The 23,753-nt window shown below is 47.0% G+C and overlaps 1 protein-coding gene across 2 annotated transcripts; it reads right to left on the bottom strand.

Annotated features, from left to right (window-relative positions):
• Positions 1-69: 69 nt before the first annotated feature.
• On the bottom strand, positions 70-21,928 carry fbxw2 (F-box and WD repeat domain containing 2). 2 transcript variants are annotated; one of them, XM_083793793.1, is made up of 10 exons: positions 21,710-21,928; positions 17,420-17,650; positions 14,738-14,857; positions 6,577-6,651; positions 5,616-6,231; positions 3,925-4,146; positions 3,253-3,386; positions 2,186-2,272; positions 1,623-1,792; positions 70-454 (listed from the first exon to the last, which is right to left on the bottom strand). In XM_083793793.1, the coding sequence occupies exons 2-10, from the start codon at positions 17,564-17,566 to the stop codon at positions 166-168; spliced, it is 1,860 nt and encodes a 619-aa protein (XP_083649919.1). In that variant the 5' UTR covers positions 17,567-17,650; positions 21,710-21,928; the 3' UTR covers positions 70-165. The 2 variants fall into 2 exon arrangements, with proteins under 2 accessions (XP_083649919.1, XP_083649920.1); XM_083793794.1 differs by having other exon boundaries at positions 3,952-4,146.
• Positions 21,929-23,753: the final 1,825 nt, after the last annotated feature.

Genomic DNA, 23,753 nt, shown 5'->3' with positions numbered 1-23,753 from the left:
TTCTGTGTCTATGGTCCTAGCGTTCACCTTTCTCCTTCCACAGCACCAGGTGAATGCTATGGTCCTTCCACAGTCCTATAGTGAATGCTATGGTCCTTCCACAGTCCTATAGTGAATGCTATGGTCCTTCCACAGTCCTTGGTGAATGCTATGGTGCCCCTGCATTCAGCCATTCTCCTTCCATAGCACCAGGTGGATGCTATGGTCGGGCATGCTGGTGGCGAACACCAGGCCCGAGTCGTTGCGTCCGTCCAGGCCGTGCAGCCAGGCGGTGCCTCCCGGCAGGAAGCTGGAGCCCCTCTTGGACTTCCTGTAGGCGGGCAGCGGCCAGCGGCCAGAGATGGCCTCCGTGCGGAGGTCCATGACGTACAGGAAGTGGTTGTCGAAGAGCAGCGCGAACACCTCGCCGAAGCTGAGCAGGGACAGGTTGGCTGGATCCTGGACCTTGATCACCCTGTTGGACATTAATTACATGTTTAATTAACTTAACTTTGATCACCCTGTTGGACATTAATTACATGTTTAATCAACTTAACTTTGATCACCCTGTTGGAGATTAATGGCATGTTAACTGACAGCACATACGTCCAATCAGAAAAGTCCTATCTGATTGCATTAAACAACGTTAAACGATATTAAACTCACTTCACCACTCCATTTGCTACTCACTCTATGCATGTGCATAGCCTCTAACTATAACACGACTAACTCACTCTAATATTAACTAATTAATCTATCTATACCCTCTGAAAGGTTTGGGCTTACCAAGCCTGTTATCGAGCAAAGAAACGTTGATAAGAACCCGGCTCGATAAGCCTGATCAATAAGGTGGTCCTCAATTAACAACGTCGCAGGAGAACAGCAGTAGCTGTGTGTGTGTGGGGTGAGTTTAGTGAACGATAAGGGGACGACGCAGGACAACAGCAGTAGCTGTGTGTGTGTGGGGTGAGTTTAGTGAACGATAAGGGGACGACGCAGGACAACAGCAGTAGCTGTGTGTGTGTGGGGTGAGTTTAGTGAACGATAAGGGGACGACGCAGGACAACAGCAGTAGCTGTGTGTGTGTGGGGTGAGTTTAGTGAACGATAAGGGGACGTCACAGGACAACAGCAGTAGCTGTGTGTGTGGGGTGAGTTTAGTGAACGATAAGGGGACGTCACAGGACAACAGCAGTAGCTGTGTGTGTGTGGGGTGAGTTTAGTGAACGATAAGGGGACGTCACAGGACAACATCAGTAGCTGTGTGTGTGTGGTGAGTTTAGTGAACGATAAGGGGACGTCACAGGACAACAGCAGTAGCTGTGTGTGTGTGGTGAGTTTAGTGAACGATAAGGGGACGTCACAGGACAACAGCAGTAGCTGTGTGTGTGGGGTGAGTTTAGTGAACGATAAGGGGACGTCGCAGGACAACAGCAGTAGCTGTGCATTGATACGACGTCAAACAGGTATTTATCCCCCAACCTGCACCACAGACCAATCAGAGGCCACGGGTCGATTTCACCCTTTTACAAGTCCCGCCTACCTTGGAGATAGGAGCCTTTCCAGACTGAGTAGCGAAGTGACAAAACACACACACACACACACACACACACACACACACACACACACACACACACCGTTTACCTGAGCACCTCGAAGCTGGCGAAGTCCCACTGGTAGACTCCCAGGTCGGAGCTGCAGACTATGTGTCGTCCGTCAAACTGCAGCCGCGGCTGCAGGCTCACGCTGCGGTCCGCAGACACACACAGAGTCTTCAGACACACGCAGTTGATCTCTCTGCCTAGCGGCCACACCTTCAATAACACAACACAGTGGTTAGCCTAGCGGTTAGCCTAGAGGCCACACCTTCAATAACACAACACAGTGGTTAGCATAGCGGTTAGCCTAGAGGCCACACCTTCAATAACACAACACAGTGGTTAGCATAGCGGTTAGCCTAGAGGCCACACCTTCAATAACACAACACAGTGGTTAGCATAGCGGTTAGCCTAGAGGCCACACCTTCAATAACACAACACAGTGGTTAGCATAGCGGTTAGCCTAGAGGCCACACCTTCAATAACACAACACAGTGGTTAGCATAGCGGTTAGCCTAGAGGCCACACCTTCACATTAGCTGTGTTGTGAGAGAGAGAGATAGAGAGAGAGAGAGCGATAGAGAGACATAGACATAGAGGTGATCTTACCTTAATCTCATATTTATCAGCACTCAACAGGATGTAATCTCCAGGACTGTGAACCACGCTCTCTACTTCACTCTGCTGTAAGATCACCTGTGATTGGATGAGAGGGTGAGTATACCTCTCTGTTATTGAATGAGAGGGTGAGTATACCTCTCTGTCATTGGATGAGAGGGGGGGGGGGGGGTAATGTAGATGAGAATCACAGTAAACTACAGGTTAATATAGATGAGAATCACAGTAAACTACAGGTTAATATAGATGAGAATCACAGTAAACTACAGGTTAATATAGATGAGAATCACAGTAAACTACAGGTTAATGTAGATGAGAATCACAGTAAACTACAGGTTAATATAGATGAGAATCACAGTAAACTACAGGTTAATATAGATGAGAATCACAGTAAACTACAGGTTAATATAGATGAGAATCACAGTAAACTACAGGTTAATGTAGATGAGAATCACAGTAAACTACAGGTTAATATAGATGAGAATCACAGTAAACTACAGGTTAATGTAGATGAGAATCACAGTAAACTACAGGTTAATGTAGATGAGAATCACAGTAAACTACAGGTTAATATAGATGAGAATCACAGTAAACTACAGGTTAATGTAGATGAGAATCACAGTAAACTACAGGTTAATATAGATGAGAATCACAGTAAACTACAGGTTAATGTAGATGAGAATCACAGTAAACTACAGGTTAATGTAGATGAGAATCACAGTAAACTACAGGTTAATATAGATGAGAATCACAGTAAACTACAGGTTAATGTAGATGAGAATCACAGTAAACTACAGGTTAATATAGATGAGAATCACAGTAAACTACAGGTTAATGTAGATGAGAATCACAGTAAACTACAGGTTAATATAGATGAGAATAACAGTAAACAACAGGTTAATGTAACATTAGGGGGTCATACCTTGGTGACCCACTCAGTGTGACCCGTCAGGGTGTTAGGGGGTTAGGGGTCAGGGGTTAGGGGGTCAGGGTGTTAGGGTTAGGGGTCAGGGGGTTAGGGGGTTAGGGGTCAGGGGGTTAGGGGTCAGGGGTCATACCTTGGTGACCCACTCAGTGTGACCCGTCAGGGTGTTCAGACAGACCCCGGCGGTCAGAGCCCAAACCTTCACCGTGAAGTCTGCCGACCCGCTGACCAGGATGTCCAGGCCGTCGTTATAGTCCACGCTGAACACTGGAACACACGCACGCACACACACACAGATGCACAGACGCACACACACACACACACACAGACGCACAGACGCACGCACACACACACAGACGCACACACACACACACACACACGCACAGACGCACAGACGCACGCACGCACACACACACACACACACACACACACACACACACACACACACACACACACACACACACACACACACACAGACGCACAGACACAGACGCACAGACGCACACACACACAGACGCACAGACGCACACACACACACACACACACACACAGACGCACAGACGCACGCACACACAGACGCACACACACACACACACACACACACACACACAGACGCACAGACGCACGCACACACAGACGCACGCACGCACACACACACAGACGCTGTAATCTAGGAATGCAGTGGTCATGTTGTAGTAATCATGGTAGCTTCAAAAAGGGCGTCCACAGACGATCTCGGCCATGAATGAGTTAAATAATTCGTGACCTTTGAACTGACCCGCCCCCGTGTGACCTTTGAACTGACCTGCCCCCGTGTGACCTCTGAACTGACCTGCCCCCGTGTGACCTCTGAACTGCTGGATCTTGGCGCCCGTGCTCCACTCCCAGCATGCAACGGTGTTGTCGAAGGAGCCCGTCACCAGCTTGGTCTCGTCGAACTTGACCGTGGCGCAGGTGTGCGTCTGGATGCCGTAGACGCACTGGCCCGTCCGCACGTCCCACAGCTTGGCCGAGAGGTCGTCTGAACCTACGGGTCGTTAAGAGGTCGTTAAGAGGTCGTCCGAGCCTACAGCAGCCAGAGTTTTAACTAGAACTAAGATGAGAGAACATATTACTCCAGTTTTAGCTTCACTGCACTGGCTTCCGGTTGTTTTTAGGATTGATTTTAAAATTATTTTACTTGTGTATAAAGCTCTCAATGGTCTCGCACCTTCCTACCTACATGACTGCCTGCCTAAATATGTCCCAAACCGCCCCCTAAGGTCTTCCACTGCTGGCCTGCTCGCTTTGCCTAAAAAAATGGCAACTAAAAAATACGCAGCTTTTTGCTTCTACGGGCCGTCGGCATGGAACAAGCTCCCTCTGTACCTTCGACAGGCAGCCTCTGTAGACATTTTTAAAGCACAGCTCAAGACCCACTTCTACAACATTGCTTTTAATTGATTTTTTATTTTTTGTTATTCATGTCCTCACTGTATTGCATTACTGCTTGTTTTTTTATGTCGTTGCCTTGCTTTTCTTTTTTTTCTCCATTGCTCTGTGAAGCACTTTGAGCTGCATTTCATGTCATGAAAGGTGCTATACAAATAAAGTTTTATTATTATTATTATTATTACGGGTTGTTAAGAGGTCGTTAACTAACTATATAGCAGCAGAGACGTACCGCTCTACTAACTAACTATTAACTAACTATATAGCAGCAGAGACGTACCGCTCTACTAACTAACTATTAACTAACTATATAGCAGCAGAGACGTACCGCTCTACTAACTAACTATTAACTAACTATACAACAGCAGAGACGTACCGCTCTACTAACTAACTATTAACTAACTATACAACAACAGAGACGTACCGCTCTACTAACTAACTATTAACTAACTATACAACAGCAGAGACGTACCGCTCTACTAAATGGTAAATGGTAAATGGTGCATTTATATAGCGCCTTTATCCAAGGCGCTTTACATAGATTGTGCATTACATTCACCCATTCATACACCGATTGCGGCGGAAGCCATGCAAGGTACCAACCAGCACATCGGGAGCAATTTGGGGTTCAGTGTCTTGCCCAAGGACACTTCGACATGTAGACAGGAGGAGCCGGGATTCGAACCGCCGACCCATGGATCATTGGACGACCTGCTCTACCTCCTGAGCCACAGTCGCCCCTACTAACTAACTATTAACTAACTATATAGCAGCAGAGACGTACCGCTCTACTAACTAACTATTAACTAACTATACAACAGCAGAGACGTACCGCTCTACTAACTAACTATTAACTAACTATACAACAACAGAGACGTACCGCTCTACTAACTAACTATTAACTAACTATACAACAACAGAGACGTACCGCTCTACTAACTAACTATTAACTAACTATATAGCAGCAGAGACGTACCGCTCTACTAACTAACTAACTATACAGCAGCAGAGACGTACCGCTCTACTAACTAACTATTAACTAACGATACAGCAGCAGAGACGTACCGGTGCAGAGCAGGCCGTCCCTGTAGTAGAGCGCGTAGACGCGCGCGCTGTGGCCGATCAGCGACGACGTCTCAAACGCCCGCTGCTCGCGCAACTGCGTCATGCGACGCCGCGCCTTCAGGTAGACCGCCTTCCAGTGGGGAGCCTCGCCGTGAGGAGCCTCGCCATGAGCAGCCTTCCAGTGGGGAGCCTTCCAGGGAGCAGCCTCGCCGTGAGCAGCCTCCGCACGGGGGGCCCCAGCATGAGCAGCCTTCCAGTGGGGAGCCTTCCAGGGAGCAGCCTCGCCGTGAGCAGCCTCCGCACGGGGGGCCTCAGCGTGAGCAGCCTTCCAGTGAGGAGCCTCGCCGTGAGGAGCCTCGGCACGGGGAGCCCCAGCGTGAGCAGCCTCGGCACGGGGAGCTACAGTGTGAGCAGCCTCCACACGGGGAGCTACAGTGTGAGCAGCCTCCACACGGGGAGCTACAGTGTGAGCAGCCTCCGCACGGGGAGCTACAGCGTGAGCAGCCTCCACACGGGGAGCTACAGCATGAGCAGCCTCCGCACGGGGAGCTACAGCATGAGCAGCCTCCGCACGGGGAGCCTGCATGAGAGGAGCCTCGCCGTGAGCAGGAGCCTCCTGGATGTAGGGGCGTAACGATACATTTTAGCAGTGTTACGATACGATACCGTATCGTATCACGATACGATACTGGACGATATTGGTTCATTATGGCAATCCGATACGATACGATTCAATGATTTGAAATCGATACAGTAACTATTTCAAATACATTGACATTATTTAACTAAGTAATTACATTTATTCTAAAGACTACACAAATGTAGTATTGATACAATCGGTTATTGTCATAGCAAAACGATTTGATAACGATTATTTGCATTGCAAAACGATACGATACATAGTCAATGTTACTTAGATTCTTGAAATTAAAATGGAGTTACAATATGGTTCCATCCCTACCTGAATGGACTCGTCTATCCTCCAGCCCAGGTCGGAGCAAACACCCTGCCACACCTCTGTGCACGACGAGATCACCTGTTAGATTATACATTATACATTATAGATGATACATTATACATTATTGCAGGCTTGTTCGCCTGGAAAGCAGCCAGCTTAGGTGGTTCGGGCATCTGGTTAGGATGCCTCTCGGGCGTCTCCCTAGGGAGGTCCTCTAGGCACGTCCCACTGGGAGGAGACCAAGGACCAGATGGATTATATCTCCACTGGGAGGAGACCCCGGGGCAGACCAAGGACCAGATGGATTATATCTCCACTGGGAGGAGACCCCGGGGCAGACCAAGGACCAGATGGATTATATCTCCACTGGGAGGAGACCCCGGGGCAGACCAAGGACCAGATGGATTATATCTCCACTGGGAGGAGACCCCGGGGCAGACCAAGGACCAGATGGATTATATCTCCACTGGGAGGAGACCCCGGGGCAGACCAAGGACCAGATGGATTATATCTCCACTGGGAGGAGACCCCGGGGCAGACCAAGGACCAGATGGATTATATCTCCACTGGGAGGAGACCCCGGGGCAGACCAAGGACCAGATGGATTATATCTCCACTGGGAGGAGACCCCGGGACAAACTGGCCTTGGGACGCCTCATAAGGAAGTGTTTCTCCGGAGAGGGAGCTCTGTGCTGGAACTGTTTCCCCCGCAACCCGACTACGGATAAGCGGCTGAAGATGGATGGTAATAGACAGAGCCTTATCGTAGTCTCGTATTATGAGATTATGAATTCCAAAAAAATGTTGTCTTATGAAGTTTTTCATGAGACAAAATGTGATTCATCAAAAGTTTTAGTAACAAAAATGCGGGTGTTGTTACTACCTTCGGCCCACTAACGGTGTGCGCACACACACACACACACACACACACACACACACACACACACACACACACACACACACACACACACACACACACACACACACACACACACACACACACACACACACACACACACACACACACACACACACACTTCTCCCGTGCTGCGGTTACGGTTAGGTTGTCGGTCTAATGACAGTCCGACCAATAGGGTGTGAGGTAGAGTGTGGGTCTAATGACAGTCCGACCAATAGGGTGTGAGTTAGAGTGTGGGTCTAATGACAGTCGGACCAATAGGGTGTGAGGTAGAGTGTCGGTCTAATGACAGTCGGACCAATAGGGTGTGAGGTAGGTTGTGGCACTGGGCCAGACCTACGTCAGGGCGTAGCGACACACAGGGCATGTTCCAGACTTGCGGAGCCACTGGGCCACGCAGGGCCGGTGGAAAACGTGCTTGCAGGGCAGTGCGGTGAACTGCTCGCCCGCCAGGTACTCGCCGCAGCAAATCGGACAGCACGAGTCGGCGGCGCTCCCGTCGCCCGCGGCGACGCCGACGGTGATCCGCGGCAGAGCGTCGATGAGGCGCCGGTCGGCCGGGACCGGACCGGACGACTCGTCAAAGTCGTGACGAGTTCCCCTGCCGGAGGCGGCCGCAGCGACCTCTACGACTGCCCGGGACTCCTGGCCGGCCAGCGCCTCCATGGCGGCCGCCAGGTGCCGCTGCTGCTCCACGGCGGCCGCCAGCCGCTGCTCCAGCGAGAGCCGCTCGGCCATGGCGGCGGCGAGCTGCCGCTGCTGCCGCATGGCGTGGGAGAGGCGCGCCTCCATGGCCTTGGCCAGGCGCAGCTGCTCCGTGGCCTGGCGGAGGCGCGCCTCCAGGGCCGTCTTCTGCCGCAGGGCCTGGGCACGGCGCTCGCACATGGCCCGCGCCAGGCGTGCCTCCATGAGCTCGGACGTGGCGGCGGTGTCGTAGCGGAGATGAGGAGGAGGCTCGGAATCCTCGGAATCCCGCTCCTCCTCGTCGCAGCTGTCCTCGGAGTCTGCGACCGCGGCCGTGTCGACCCGGGCATAGCGGTCTAGCCCTCCTCCTCCAGGGAGGAAGAAGAACGACGGCTCCGCGTAAGAGTAGTCGCCGCGGTCCTCCAACGACTCGTCACCACCTCCTCCGCTGGCGTCCTCGTCTGTGTCGTATTCCAGGAGCCGAGGAGGAGGGGGAGGGACCGGCGGATCCTCCTCCAGATCAGACAGAGGAGGAGGGAACCAGCCCGGGTCTTCCTCCTCCTTGAGGCCATCCAGATCCGACAGAGTCTCCTCCCAGCCCGGGTCTTCCTCCTCCGGGCCGCCATCCAGATCCGACAGCGGGAACCAGCCCGGGTCTTCCTCCTCCTCGCCGCCATCCGGCCCCGACAGAGTCTCCTCCCAGCCGCGTCTCTCCGACGAGGCGGAACCCCGGCCTCCATAGTCGCCTTCCCTCCTGCGACGGCCGCTGCACCTGCAGCAGCGGGCGCAGGAGGAGGAGGAGGCCGCGGCGGCGAGGTCCTCGGGCTCACCTCCGCGTCGACCCGACGACCGCCAACCGCCCCGAGTTCCCCCGAAGGCCGGGTGGCGGCGGCGGCGCTCCGGTTCGGAATCCTCCGTCGTGTCCGACGAGCCGTCGCCGGGATCTCCGTGGCCGTACGGGTGGAACCGGCCCGAACCCAAGCTCAGGGAGGGATCGGCGGTGAACTCCTGATCGTAGAGTATCCGTCCGTATCTCTGCTGTTTGACGTCAGACGTTTGTCGCTGCGGCTGCTGCGTTGGCTGTTTTCCCGCGGCCGCGGCGTTCGACGACATTCTGGTGAGGGTCCTGCCCACTGTACGTACTGAGCGCGTGTAGATCCGTACGTACCGAGCGCATGCAGAACTGATCGCATTGGGTTTCTCTCTCTGCTCCCGTTCTGGAGATCGGGTTATAAAGCCACCATCATGAGGTCTGTGTGACGTCACCAAAACAACGTACGGTCAACCCTTAAATGAGAGTGGAACCAAAGGGACCCAGATGACAGTGAAGTGACAATTTAAGGACTTTTAAGACTTCTATAATACCTCAAAGGCTCTAAAAGAAAAAATACCATTACTGCATCAAAAGTAATCCATAAAACCATATGGTCAAATTGGTGAAAATAGCCAATCTACAAGTTCACAACGAGCTTGTAGATTGGCTATTTTCACAATATTTATCTGTGGAACCATTATGTTGCTTGTCTGGGTGGGGGGGTCCCCAGTTCAAATATGATTACTTTGGGGGGTCACAGCCTGAAAAGGTTGAGAACCACTGATATAGACTAACTGAATATTCCTAAAATTGCTAGCCTACCACCTTGATATAAAATAAAAATGTTGTAACTTGCGTAACCTTATGTAACTATTCATTGATTCACTCGTATACCAAAATCCATTTGGAAAAAAGGAAAATAAATCACAACTGTGTGAAGTGAGGGGCGCTCACTTCGCATTATCTAAAGTTTGGATAGTTGGTGTCAAGGTGACGTAATGTTTGCTCAGTAGTTGCTGATGTCTGCTCAGGAGGTTTGAGTGTTATGCTCAGACCGAAAACAAATTAGAGGGAACATTGGCGGTAACGTGTGTGACAAATCGTACGACTTTGACTTTTGACTTTGGACTAAACAGACGACACCCCACGGCAGTCCTGACAGACTGGACTAAACAGACATCAGCCTGCTCTCTGACCACGTGGAACCAGCTCAGGAGCTCCTGACCATGTGGAACCAGCTCAGGAGCTCCTGAGCAGAGTGGAACCAGCTCAGGAGCTCCTGACCAGAGTGGAACCAGCTCAGGAGCTCCTGACCAGAGTGGAACCAGCTCAGGAGCTCCTGAGCAGAGTGGAACCAGCTCAGGAGCTCCTGACCAGAGTGGAACCAGCTCAGGAGCTCCTGAGCAGAGTGGAACCAGCTCAGGAGCTCCTGACCAGAGTGGAACCAGCTCAGGAGCTCCTGACCAGAGTGGAACCAGCTCAGGAGCTCCTGACCAGAGTGGAACCAGCTCAGGAGCTCCTGACCAGAGTGGAACCAGCTCAGGAGCTCCTGACCAGAGTGGAACCAGCTCAGGAGCTCCTGACCAGAGTGGAACCAGCTCAGGAGCTCCTGACCAGAGTGGAACCAGCTCAGGAGCTCCTGACCAGAGTGGAACCAGCTCAGGAGCTCCTGACCAGAGTGGAACCAGCTCAGGAGCTCCTGACCAGAGTGGAACCAGCTCAGGAGCTCCTGACCAGAGTGGAACCAGCTCAGGAGCTCCTGACCAGAGTGGAACCAGCTCAGGAGCTCCTGACCAGAGTGGAGGCAGGCTAGAGTGTGGCAAGGTTGGCCACCGGCTGAACGCCAAGGAAACTGAAGGTATCGCCTATATTATAGGCCCTATAACATCCTATATTATAGACCCTATAACATCCTATATTATAGGCCCTATAACATCCTATATTATAGGCCCTATAACATCCTATATTATAGGCCCTATAACATCCTATATTATAGGCCCTATAACATCCTATATTATAGGCCCTATAACATCCTATATTATAGGCCCTATAACATCCTATATTATAGGCCCTATAACATCCTATATTATAGGCCCTATAACATCCTATATTATAGGCCAGGGGTACCCAACTGGCGGACCGCGGTCCGCGACCGGACCGCGGTCCACCTCTTTGCGGACCACCCAAAAAAAAAAAGTTAATAAAAAAGTTAATAATATAAATAACATCAGATGGTACATTTCTCATGTGAAATTGCTGCAAAGGCCCCCAAAATGTCCCCCAAGGGCCCCCAAAATTCTGGAGCGCGCTATGCGCGCGCGCAGTGTGGCCTGCCAGGGCGTATAACTCCCGGCCTGATTTGGAGTTCCACTCCGGGCCTGCACTCTGCACCCCATTATTGGTTGGGTGGAAGGCGATCTGATTTGTATAAGCTTGGCTTGACCATACTAAACGGGCATAGAGCCCCGCTCTCCGATGGACGCCACGCATGGGACCGGACCTCAGTCTTATTCAAAAGATTATTTGTGGACCTTCATCATTTCTAGTTGAGGACCCCTGTTATAGGCCCTATAACATCCTATATTATAGGCCCTATAACATCCCATGGGAACATCCACCTCTGCCACCAACAGGAGGAACCTGCATGGGCTCATGGGGTCATGGGGTCATGGGCTCATGGGTCAACTCAATAGAGTAAGATCTCAAGGTGAGGAAGGCACTTGCATGGAGGGCCCTGATTGGCCTGACCATGGAGGGCCCTGATTGGCCTGACCATGGAGGGCCCTGATTGGCCTGACCATGGAGGGCCCTGATTGGCCTGACCATGGAGGGCCCTGATTGGCCTGACCATGGAGGGCCCTGATTGGCCTGACCAGTGTATGGAAATCCAACCTCCCCCGTCAAATGGAACACAGCTTCTTCTATGCAACGGTATAGAGCGTCGCAGTCCCGACCCGGAAAAGAAATCGCCGTTCATTTTCCTCATAGGCTTTTCTTAAAGTATTTATTTAAAGACGGTTACGCCGCGGACAAAGCCAACTCGGATCGTGACAAATCATGACAATGAACACAATATTTTGGGCCGATCAAATCATTAGAAAGAAGAAAATAAAGGCAGGAGACAAGACTATTTGTTTTGTTTTTCTTCTTATAATTGATTTGATCGGCCCAAAACATAGTGTTCATTGTCATGATTTGTCACGATCCGAGTTGGCTTTGTCCGCGGCGTAACCGTCTTTATATAAATACTTTAAGAAATGCCTATGAGAAAAATGCATTGGGATTTATTTCCTGGGCCACTCGTTGTTCTGAAAGGAGGAGAGACTGCGACGCTCTATAGAGTCTGTTCTCCGGCACGGCAGTGAATGCTGGACCCTGAAGCCAACCCTGCAGAACCTGCAGAAGTCTCTAGACGGTACGGTGGCACACTGGTGGTGCTACAGCAGAAGGTTGTGTGCAGTACATGTCAGCAACATGTATCTGTAATGATGGAATGCCACAAGGGTGAGCCAGAAAATAGCAGCCAGGAGAATGAGACTAGCAGGACACTTCCAAAGACACCAAGAGCAGAAAAGAAAAGTGGTGGTGTGGGAACCAACACACGGGGACCGGTCACGTGGACGTCCCACATTAACCCATTCTGACCTGAGATCAGATTCATACGAGGTTTCCACTGGACACACACTGGTCTGATTAACCCATTCTGACCTGAGATCAGATTCTAAAAATGTCAGTAGTTCTTCGATTTTTCAAAAATAGCAGACCTACAAGGTCATGTGTGGATGTCCTAAAGAGAGAACTCTTTACAGGTCAGGAGGGTTTCAGGGTGGCATATCAGGGTGTATATGTTAGGGTGTAGGGTGTCTATTTTAGGGCGTAGTAGGGCTTACCTTCGATTACGTTTTTGATGATCGACGCTTCGATAAAAAATTGTTGCGATCTTCGACGCTTCGAAACCCAACGGGGGGGGGGGGGGGGGGGGGGTGCGCGAGGCGCGATGCGAAGCGCGCGAGGCGAGCAGTGACTCTTTGGTTTAAACAACGCTATAGCGGAGAGAAAGGCATGCTTGGATTGGTATCATTCATTTTAAACGATAAGCCTTTAGGGCTGACCAATGAACTATAGGCTTAAAATAAAACAGTGATATAGCTGCAGAAGATAGAGAGGAGCGCATATTGGATTGGTCTTTTATTTAACAATTAAACAGGCATTACCTCTCCATCAAATAAAAATATATATAATCCAAACTCCTCTGTCAATTGTAAACGAACGGTAACATGAATGAACTCTTCAAGCCTGACACTTGTCAGAAATAAAATCAACCACGGTTAATTTGATTGATCATAAAGTTAATGTGACTGTGAGTGTGCATATGGGAAGAAATATATAAACTTCACAGATTATAGAAATTGGAATTATAACAATCTGTTGAGTATTGCCTGAATAATGCCACTAGTGAAATCCCATTTTTATCGACATGCTGCCGATGGAGAAATCCCACATAGTTAAATTACCTCATAGTCATGCTGCATGCGCTGTTGGTCGATGAAGAATTATAATCCAAGGTTTGTCAATCATATTATGGTTTATGGTTGAAAGTAAACCATAATAAGTCAACTTTAAGAAGAGATCTGCAGTCATTGTGCTGCAGACAGTGCAGAGTGCATGAGAGCAGCTCCGCTTGCTAATTGAGTTGACATTTGCGCAACTTCACTGCATGGCATTACAGTAATTAGTTATTTGCCAGCACCTGCTCCAATATAGGCCTAAATCAAACTTTATTTATATAGCACATTTAAAACAATAAAAGCTGACCAAAGTGCTGTAGGCCTACAGGCTGAAACAAGTGGAGCATCACCATCGGCGCACAAAAAAAAACATAATTAAAAGAAAAAACACAGGCAAATAGGCTACATAATTACAATAATACGATCAGGTGCAATTAAATGCCAAAGAGAAAAGGTGTTTTGGTCTGGGTCTGTAGGAGCTGCTCTGCTGCATGGGAGTTCACAGTGATGGAACAGGTCAGTCTTCAGACAAGAAAAAAAAAAGATATCGCTGGCAACGGCAAAATCAGTTCTCCACATCGCCAAAATAAATCTATAGGCCTAGTTTCATTCGTGCCATTATACTCAGCCAATATGCACAACGCAGCGCATGTGATTGCAGATCTTTGAATTTTCGGTGCGCGCACTCACCATGTGAATCCAAGCAGGACCTCACAAGTATAATGTAGCCTACACCGCCAGGCTCCACAAGGTTCTCAGCGCAATGGTGCGTCGATAAAAGTTGAGATTTTATAGTGGCATTATTCAGGCAATACTCAACAGATTGTTATAATTCCATGTGATCTATAATCTGTGAAGTTTATATTTTCATTTGGGTGTAAGTAATGTTTTTATATGACTTATAAAACATGGTAGCCTATATTTAATGTCCACTGAGCTGTGGTGCGCTTCATTGTTTTTAACACGGGGAAAGAGGAGGCGTTGTGAGGTGCTGCGAGGCGCAAGCATGGCTCGCGGACCAAATGGGGCCGTCTCGCGGACCAAAAGCTATGACTATTCGATTCAAAATTTAACAATCGATTCCTGTGCGTATCGATTGAACGTCGATTAATCGATTTTTTTGGGTCAGCCCTAGGGCGTAGGGTATATATTTTAGGGCGTATAGGTACCTTGTTCCAGGTCTTGCAGACCAGACAGCAGGTCAGGAGGGTTCTGGGTGGTGTAGGGTGTATATCTTACCTTGTTCCAGGTCTTGCAGACCAGACAGCAGGTCAGGAGGGTTTCGGGGTCCAGCCACCTCAGCAGGTAGAAGGACAGCTCCAGGGGCAGAAGACGCACAAAGTCTCTCTTCACGAGCGCCTAGAAGGGGTTAAAAAGAAATATATATAGCACATGGAATGAAGTCTAGGGGTTAAAAATCACACCCGTGTGAAATGAGGGGCGCTAATATATTAAAGTCCAACTCATGTTGATTTATTGATTTGGTGATGTAATGGTGATGTAAAACAAACGGTGCAAACACAAACATTAAATTATCTTTATTTACTGTTAATGGCACTTAATGTTTGTGTTTAGGGACAAGATTTCCCTTCATTGCCAACGGCGTTTTAAAAACAAACATTGAACTAAAAACAAACATTAAAGGTGATATAGACAAGTTTTCAGCCAAAAGTTTAAATATATATAAATGTATTCTTTTGGCCTTTTCCCCCTGTATCTTTCCCTATATTATGATGCTGAGGTGTTCTGCTGCAACAGCACACTCCCCCTTTTCCCCCCTGTGGCTGAATGCACTGTTTATATCCACTACAGTTTACTACTCGGGACGTCGGAGGGGATTTAAACTTTTAGCCAATTGCAGTGCCAGGCTGTGACGGTGTGTTCAACCCAGCACTGCAGTATTATAATGAAAATGCGATGTGATTTCAATTGCAATGTATAATATTATCCCCATATCTTAGTTTCACTAACATTGTTCATGTGAAATAGTATGTTTATTATTTAATATGTAAGCCTATTGGAATTATGAGAATCGCTATGTATAGTGCATGGTTGGGTGGTGTGAAACTGAACAACACCAGCAGCAATAAGCACCCCACAGAACTCAGAGGATCCTTAGTCACAGAACAACTCAGACCCCAATAAAATCTCCTGTTTAGGCCTACATCAATATCGTTTTCGTTCATGTGGGTTGTATGTGCTTATTTGTTGAAATGGTGGAAGTGGAAATGAGTAATAGTATTTCACCCTGCCCCGCCGCTCCACTGCGGCGACTGCCTGCTGGCCGGCCGGCTTGAAGCATGCATTCAACCCGTGCTCGCCAACGGTGACAGGCCGTCGCGGATCATCATAGCGATTTTTCTTCATTGCAATGAATAACCGTGGACAGAGTAGTTCACATGAATGAACGATGCTGTAGTGGCATGGGGCATTTGAGGGGCAATATGTTTTATATGCACGATTACAAATAAAAGAGAATTGAATTGAGAGCCAGTGAGTCTCCTCTATTTCCTACTTCCTCATTTGCGGGACTCGGTGTGATATTGCGATTATGCTACAGTTACCCACGGGTTAATGTGGGACGTCCATGTGACCGGTCCCCGTGTGTTGGTTCCCACACCACCACTTTTCTTTTCTGCTCTTGGTGTCTTTGGAAGTGTCCTGCTAGTCTCATTCTCCTGGCTGCTATTTTCTGGCTCACCCTTGTGGCATTCCATCATTACAGATACATGTTGCTGACATGTACTGCACACAACCTTCTGCTGTAGCACCACCAGTGTGCCACCGTACCGTCTAGAGAAGGGACACTTCACCCTTTTTGCAAAAAAATATATGTTAATGACGTTTAGAAGCTTTAGATCACTTTCCTGGGGGTATTTATGTGTATAATATGTGGTTTTAGTTATTTTAGATTGTAGCAGTGAGCCTGTTGTCTCTGATGTCATGGACACTGGTCTCACTACCTTCCTGGACTACAATTTCCATAATTCTTTGGTGCACTGCTCCTCCTTGCGGATAGGGGGAGAGCTGTCTTACTGAGACAACATGTATATTTTTTTGCAAAAAGGGTGAAGTGTCCCTTTAAAAAAACATGTCAACTCAATGTCATTGTTGTAACTAAGATATCGATAGAAATTCATAATTTTGTAATGTCATATTTAGCCATACGAGCGCAATATCCATAGCGTCCCTCCCAGCAGCAACAACAATCCCATAGCGTGAAGTGACCTGGCTCAGCCAATAGAATGAGGGGGGGGAGGGGGGTGGAGCTAGATATGCATTTGTTTGGAAACACTCACTCACTTCTGTGTACAAACACTGGAAACTTGTCTATATCACCTTTAAACCTGTATATATAGGAGGGGCTAGGGGAGGGGCTAGCACCCCTCAATAACATATATAGTATCAGCCTAGGGGAGGACGATATGGAAATATAAAATGTGTGAAGTGAGGGGGACTAACATACTTCCAGGCCGTTGGACAAGTGTCTCAGGGGGACAGGTGTCTCAAGGGGACAGACAGGGGGACAGGTGTCTCAGGGGGACAGGTGTCTCAGGGGGACAGGTGTCTCAAGGGGACAGACAGGGGGACAGGTGTCTCAAGGGGACAGACAGGGGGACAGGTGTCTCAAGGGGACAGACAGGGGGACAGGTGTCTCAGGGGGACAGACAGGGGGACAGGTGTCTCAAGGGGACAGGTGTGTCAGGGGGACAGGTGTCTCAGGGGGACAGGTGTCTCAAGGGGACAGACAGGGGGACAGGTGTCTCAAGGGGACAGACAGGGGGACAGGTGTGTCAGGGGGACAGGTGTGTCAGGGGGACAGGTGTCTCAGGGGGACAGACAGGGGGACAGGTGTCTCAGGGGGACAGGTGTGTCAGGGGGACAGACAGGGGGACAGGTGTCTCAGGGGGACAGACGTACCTCCAGGCCGTTGGACAGGTGTCTCAGCTGAGACGCTCCGCTCAGGGAGATCAGACGGTCCAGCGAGGCGTTCCTCTGAGCGTCGCTCAGCGAAACGAACGATGCAGACACGGAATCCAGCCACGCCTCGAACTGAGGCCTCTCCATGACGGGACGGGGTCGGGGGGTCAGGGGACGGGGTCAGGGGTCAGAACATCTTCTCCAGGGGGGGACGGGCATGGGAGCAGTGACCTGGGGGTGGGGGGAGGGAGAGAGAGAGAGAGAGACATTGTGACTGAAGCGTTATTCATAGTAAAGTTTTTTGGTGGTGAGGTGAGTGGTGACCACCGAACTACAACATGACGTCGCGGAGCCCCTGTCTCTCCTGTCCCCGCTCTGGTGGTGAGGTGACCACCTCTCCGGTGGTGAGGTGACCACCGCTCCGGTGGTGAGTAGACCACCCCTCCGGTGGTGAGGTGACCACCTCTCCGGTGGTGAGGTGACCACGGCTCCGGTGGTGAGTAGACCACCCCTCCGGTGGTGAGGTGACCACCTCTCCGGTGGTGAGGTGACCACCGCTCCGGTGGTGAGTAGACCACCCCTCCGGTGGTGAGGTGACCACCGCTCTGGTGACCACCAGAGCTGTAATAACGTGGAGCGGGGGTGAGTAAAAACAGGGAGAAGGACTGGGGAGAGTGGTGTTTTTCTCTTCACCGCGGCTCTGTGATGTCATGTTGTAGTTCGGTGGTCACCTCAGTGACATCATGTTGTAGTTCGGTGGTCACCTCAGTGACATCATGTTGTAGTTCGGTGGTCACCTCACCACCGAAAATCCATACTATGAATAACGCTTTAGACTAAAAAACTTAAATACTACTAATAAAGTCAGTTGGACTAAAACACTTAAATACTAAAGTCAGTTAGTCTAAAACAACCCTATAGTGCACTGGTTGTCAACCAGGGGTCCTTGAGGGGGTTCCAGGTGGTCCCCAGCTATAAATGATGGAGAGTTGCTAACCAAATTGACCCTTATTAGATATTTAACGCTTGACAGCGTAAAATGAAATGTTCTCGAGTTAAATTATTGTTAAACATCTGCATTAGTTAATTTACCAGAAGTCTATCTACAATTATAGAATGTAGAATAATTGTTATTTTGATCAACGTTTGCCTGTTATCTCTCCTAATGGTACCGACATAAATACAGCATCTTTAGTTTGGGTCTGCAAGGCTAAATCTAATGGTACCAACATCATGTTATCTCTCCTAATGGTACCAACATCATGTTATCTCTCCTAATGGTACCAACATCATGTTATCTCTCCTAATGGTACCAACATCATGTTATCTCTCCTAATGGTACCAACATCATGTTATCTCTCCTAATGGTACCAACATCATGTTATCTTTCCTAATGGTACCAACATCATGTTATCTCTCCTAATGGTACCAACACCATGTTATCTCTCCTAATGGTACCAACATCATGTTATCTCTCTTAATGATACCAACATCATGTTATCTCTCCTAATGGTACCAACATCATGTTATCTCTCCTAATGGTACCAACATCATGTTATCTCTCCTAATGGTACCAACACTATGTTATCTCTCCTAATGGTACCAACATCATGTTATCTCTCCTAATGGTACCAACATCATGTTATCTCTCCTAATGGTACCAACATCATGTTATCTCTCCTAATGGTACCAACATCATGTTATCTCTCCTAATGGTACCAACATCATGTTATCTCTCCTAATGGTACCAACACCATGTTATCTCTCCTAATGGTACCAACATCATGTTATCTCTCCTAATGGTACCAACATCATGTTATCTCTCCTAATGGTACCAACATCATGTTATCTCTCCTAATGGTACCAACATCATGTTATCTCTCCTAATGGTACCAACACCATGTTATCTCTCCTAATGGTACCAACATCATGTTATCTCTCCTAATGGTACCAACATCATGTTATCTTTCCTAATGGTACCAACATCATGTTATCTCTCCTAATGGTACCAACACCATGTTATCTCTCCTAATGGTACCAACATCATGTTATCTCTCTTAATGATACCAACATCATGTTATCTCTCCTAATGGTACCAACATCATGTTATCTCTCCTAATGGTACCAACATCATGTTATCTCTCCTAATGGTACCAACACTATGTTATCTCTCCTAATGGTACCAACATCATGTTATCTCTCCTAATGGTACCAACATCATGTTATCTCTCCTAATGGTACCAACATCATGTTATCTCTCCTAATGGTACCAACACTATGTTATCTCTCCTAATGGTACCAACATCATGTTATCTCTCCTAATGGTACCAACATCATGTTATCTCTCCTAATGGTACCAACATCATGTTATCTCTCCTAATGGTACCAACATCATGTTATCTCTCCTAATGGTACCAACATCATGTTATCTCTCCTAATGGTACCAACATCATGTTATATCTCCTAATGGTACCAACACCATGTTATCTCTCCTAATGGTACCAACATCATGTTATCTCTCCTAATGGTACCAACATCATGTTATCTCTCCTAATGGTACCAACATCATGTTATCTCTCCTAATGGTACCAACATCATGTTATCTCTCCTAATGGTACCAACATCATGTTATCTCTCCTAATGGTACCAACATCATGTTATCTCTCCTAATGGTACCAACATCATGTTATCTCTCCTAATGGTACCAACACCATGTTATCTCTCCTAATGGTACCAACATCATGTTATCTCTCCTAATGGTACCAACATCATGTTATCTCTCCTAATGGTACCAACACCATGTTATCTCTCCTAATGGTACCAACATCATGTTATCTCTCCTAATGGTACCAACATCATGTTATCTCTCCTAATGGTACCAACATCATGTTATCTCTCCTAATGGTACCAACATCATGTTATCTCTCTTAATGGTACCAACACCATGTTATCTCTCCTAATGGTACCAACATCATGTTATCTCTCCTAATGGTACCAACATCATGTTATCTTTCCTAATGGTACCAACATCATGTTATCTCTCCTAATGGTACCAACACCATGTTATCTCTCCTAATGGTACCAACATCATGTTATCTCTCTTAATGATACCAACATCATGTTATCTCTCCTAATGGTACCAACATCATGTTATCTCTCCTAATGGTACCAACATCATGTTATCTCTCCTAATGGTACCAACACTATGTTATCTCTCCTAATGGTACCAACATCATGTTATCTCTCCTAATGGTACCAACATCATGTTATCTCTCCTAATGGTACCAACATCATGTTATCTCTCCTAATGGTACCAACACTATGTTATCTCTCCTAATGGTACCAACATCATGTTATCTCTCCTAATGGTACCAACATCATGTTATCTCTCCTAATGGTACCAACATCATGTTATCTCTCCTAATGGTACCAACATCATGTTATATCTCCTAATGGTACCAACACCATGTTATCTCTCCTAATGGTACCAACATCATGTTATCTCTCCTAATGGTACCAACATCATGTTATCTCTCCTAATGGTACCAACATCATGTTATCTCTCCTAATGGTACCAACATCATGTTATCTCTCCTAATGGTACCAACATCATGTTATCTCTCCTAATGGTACCAACATCATGTTATCTCTCCTAATGGTACCAACATCATGTTATCTCTCCTAATGGTACCAACATCATGTTATCTCTCCTAATGGTACCAACACCATGTTATCTCTCCTAATGGTACCAACATCATGTTATCTCTCCTAATGGTACCAACATCATGTTATCTCTCCTAATGGTACCAACATCATGTTATCTCTCCTAATGGTACCAACATCATGTTATCTCTCCTAATGGTACCAACATCATGTTATCTCTCCTAATGGTACCAACACCATGTTATCTCTCCTAATGGTACCAACACCATGTTATCTCTCCTAATGGTACCAACATCAATACAGCATGGAATTGTGGACGAAAACAAAATATAATTTAGTTTTGGGTTTGAGAGGCTAAATGTCATCAAATGGTGGTCCGTGGCTCAGATGCTGAAAAGCACTGATCTTTAAGTACATACTTGTAGTTGTAAATATTAGTAAGAGCTAATCATAACAACAGTAATGACTAGGGGGTACACTTAGCTAGTTAGCAGGACGGCTACTGCTACACGTATAACAGCTACTACTGCTTAAGATGTATTTATTCATATTATTATTAAACACATTAAATGAAGAATGAAACAGTGAATAATAACAACAACAACTATAATAAATAAAAGCACCAACCAGAGCCGTGTGTGTGTGCGTGCTCACACAGCAGCAGCAACATGACAACTTTTAGCATCCTCCTGGTTTCTGTCTCCTCCCTCCGACTATTATTATTATTATTATTATATTATTGTTATTGTTATAATTATTGTTATTATTGTAATTCCATTATTAAAATCATTCGTCCGCCTCTACACGCACACACCTATGTGTCAATCATATCAATACATACACTCTGCGCTGTGTGTGTGTGTGTGTGTGTGTGTGTGTGTGTGTGCGCGTGCGTGCGCGCGCGCGTTGTGTCACACGGACGAAATGCTTTGCTGCTGCCGCTGTTAGTTCCACTTCCTGTCCAGGAGGAGCCGTCTTCCGGTGGGTGGTTGCAGCACTCAACAGGGACCGACATGAAACGAGGGTTCCCCTCGACTCCGTTCCGGATGTGCTTTAGAGACAACCTGTGTTAATTGAATGAACATATTAAACTACTCTGCTTTCCTGACATGAATGTCTGACACAAGTTTCATTTCATATGATCAACGGCCGTTAGGGACGTCTGCAATTCAAAACTGGCCATTCACTTTATTCATTTTTTAATCATTTTGACATAGTATTATTGATTATAGCATACTTTAACGGCACCTATATGGTTTCCCTATTTTTATTCATAGAAGTGTGTATTTGTACATCTTTAAAATAAATGTTCTGATTAATTTAACATGGAGGACCCTGATGTAAACAATTTGAGCTATGCTTTCGTTTGAAATGTACCCAAAATATAATGAAATGTACCCATTCTACATACTGTGAAATATAATGAAATGTACCCATTCTACATACTATGAAATATAATGAAATGTACCCATTCTACACACTGTGAAATATAATGAAATGTACCCATACTACATACTGTGAAATATAATGAAATGTACCCATTCTACACACTGTGAAATATAATGAAATGTACCCATTCTACATACTGTGAAATATAATGAAATGTACCCATTCTACATACTGTGAAATATAATGAAATCTACCCATTCTACAAACTGTGAAATATAATGAAATGTACCCATTCTACATACTGTGAAATACAATGAAATCTACCCATTCTACATACTGTGAAATAAATTGTCCAATCAATCAATAAATATACCACCAATAAATCAATCCGACTTCCAAAAGAACATTAAACTTTAAACGAAATGAAAACAGTAAACATGAAACACAAACAATGACCTTTATTTAATTTAACTTCAGCCCTAAACACTTTGAGAACAAATAATTGCCGATCTACAAGTTCACGGTGCTGTTGTGAGCTCAGATAGATCTACAAGTTCACGGTGCTGTTGTGAGCTCAGATAGATCTACAAGTTCACGGTGCTGTTGTGAGCTCAGATAGATCTACAAGTTCACGGTGCTGTTGTGAGCTCGTAGGTTGGAACATTTTTGACCGAAACCATTAATAAATAAAAATGGCAGACGTGGGGGGGGGGGGGGGGGCAGCATCCTTTGCAGAAAACATCGTCAAAAAGGTAAAAAATTATAAACATAATTTTACATTCCTTAATCCTAGGGTTTATAGATATTAAAGGACTAATTCACCACTTTTCAACCTATCTTCAAATAATTGGTCCTCGCTAATGATCATGATAAAATACCACACGTTTTTTCTACTCAGTCTGTGTCTCATAGGAGGGCTGTGGGCAGTTCAGAAACCAGTCTGTGTCTCATAGGAGGGCTGTGGGCGGTTCAGAAACCAGTCTGTGTCTCATAGGAGGGCTGTGGGCGGTTCAGAAACCAGTCTGTGTCTCATAGGAGGGCTGTGGGCGGTTCAGAAACCAGTCTGTGTCTCATAGGAGGGCTGTGGGCAGTTCAGAAATCCGTCCACCAGTGACATCATCGATGGGGAATCCAAGCAAATAGAAACTGCAGGCTTTCTAGTCCTGAAAAGTTGCAATGTGAAAATGGAAGCCATAGTTCTCACAATAATAACAAATGTTTTTTTTTTCTTCTTTAAAAAAGAATCTTGTTAAAGAAATTATTTAAAGGAGTGACGATGCCA

The sequence above is a fragment of the Protomyctophum parallelum genome (genome assembly GCF_964188405.1).
Source record: "Protomyctophum parallelum genome assembly, chromosome: 21".
NCBI classification, from domain to species: domain Eukaryota; kingdom Metazoa; phylum Chordata; class Actinopteri; order Myctophiformes; family Myctophidae; genus Protomyctophum; species Protomyctophum parallelum.
This window is presented reverse-complemented; position numbering and strand designations above follow the sequence as displayed.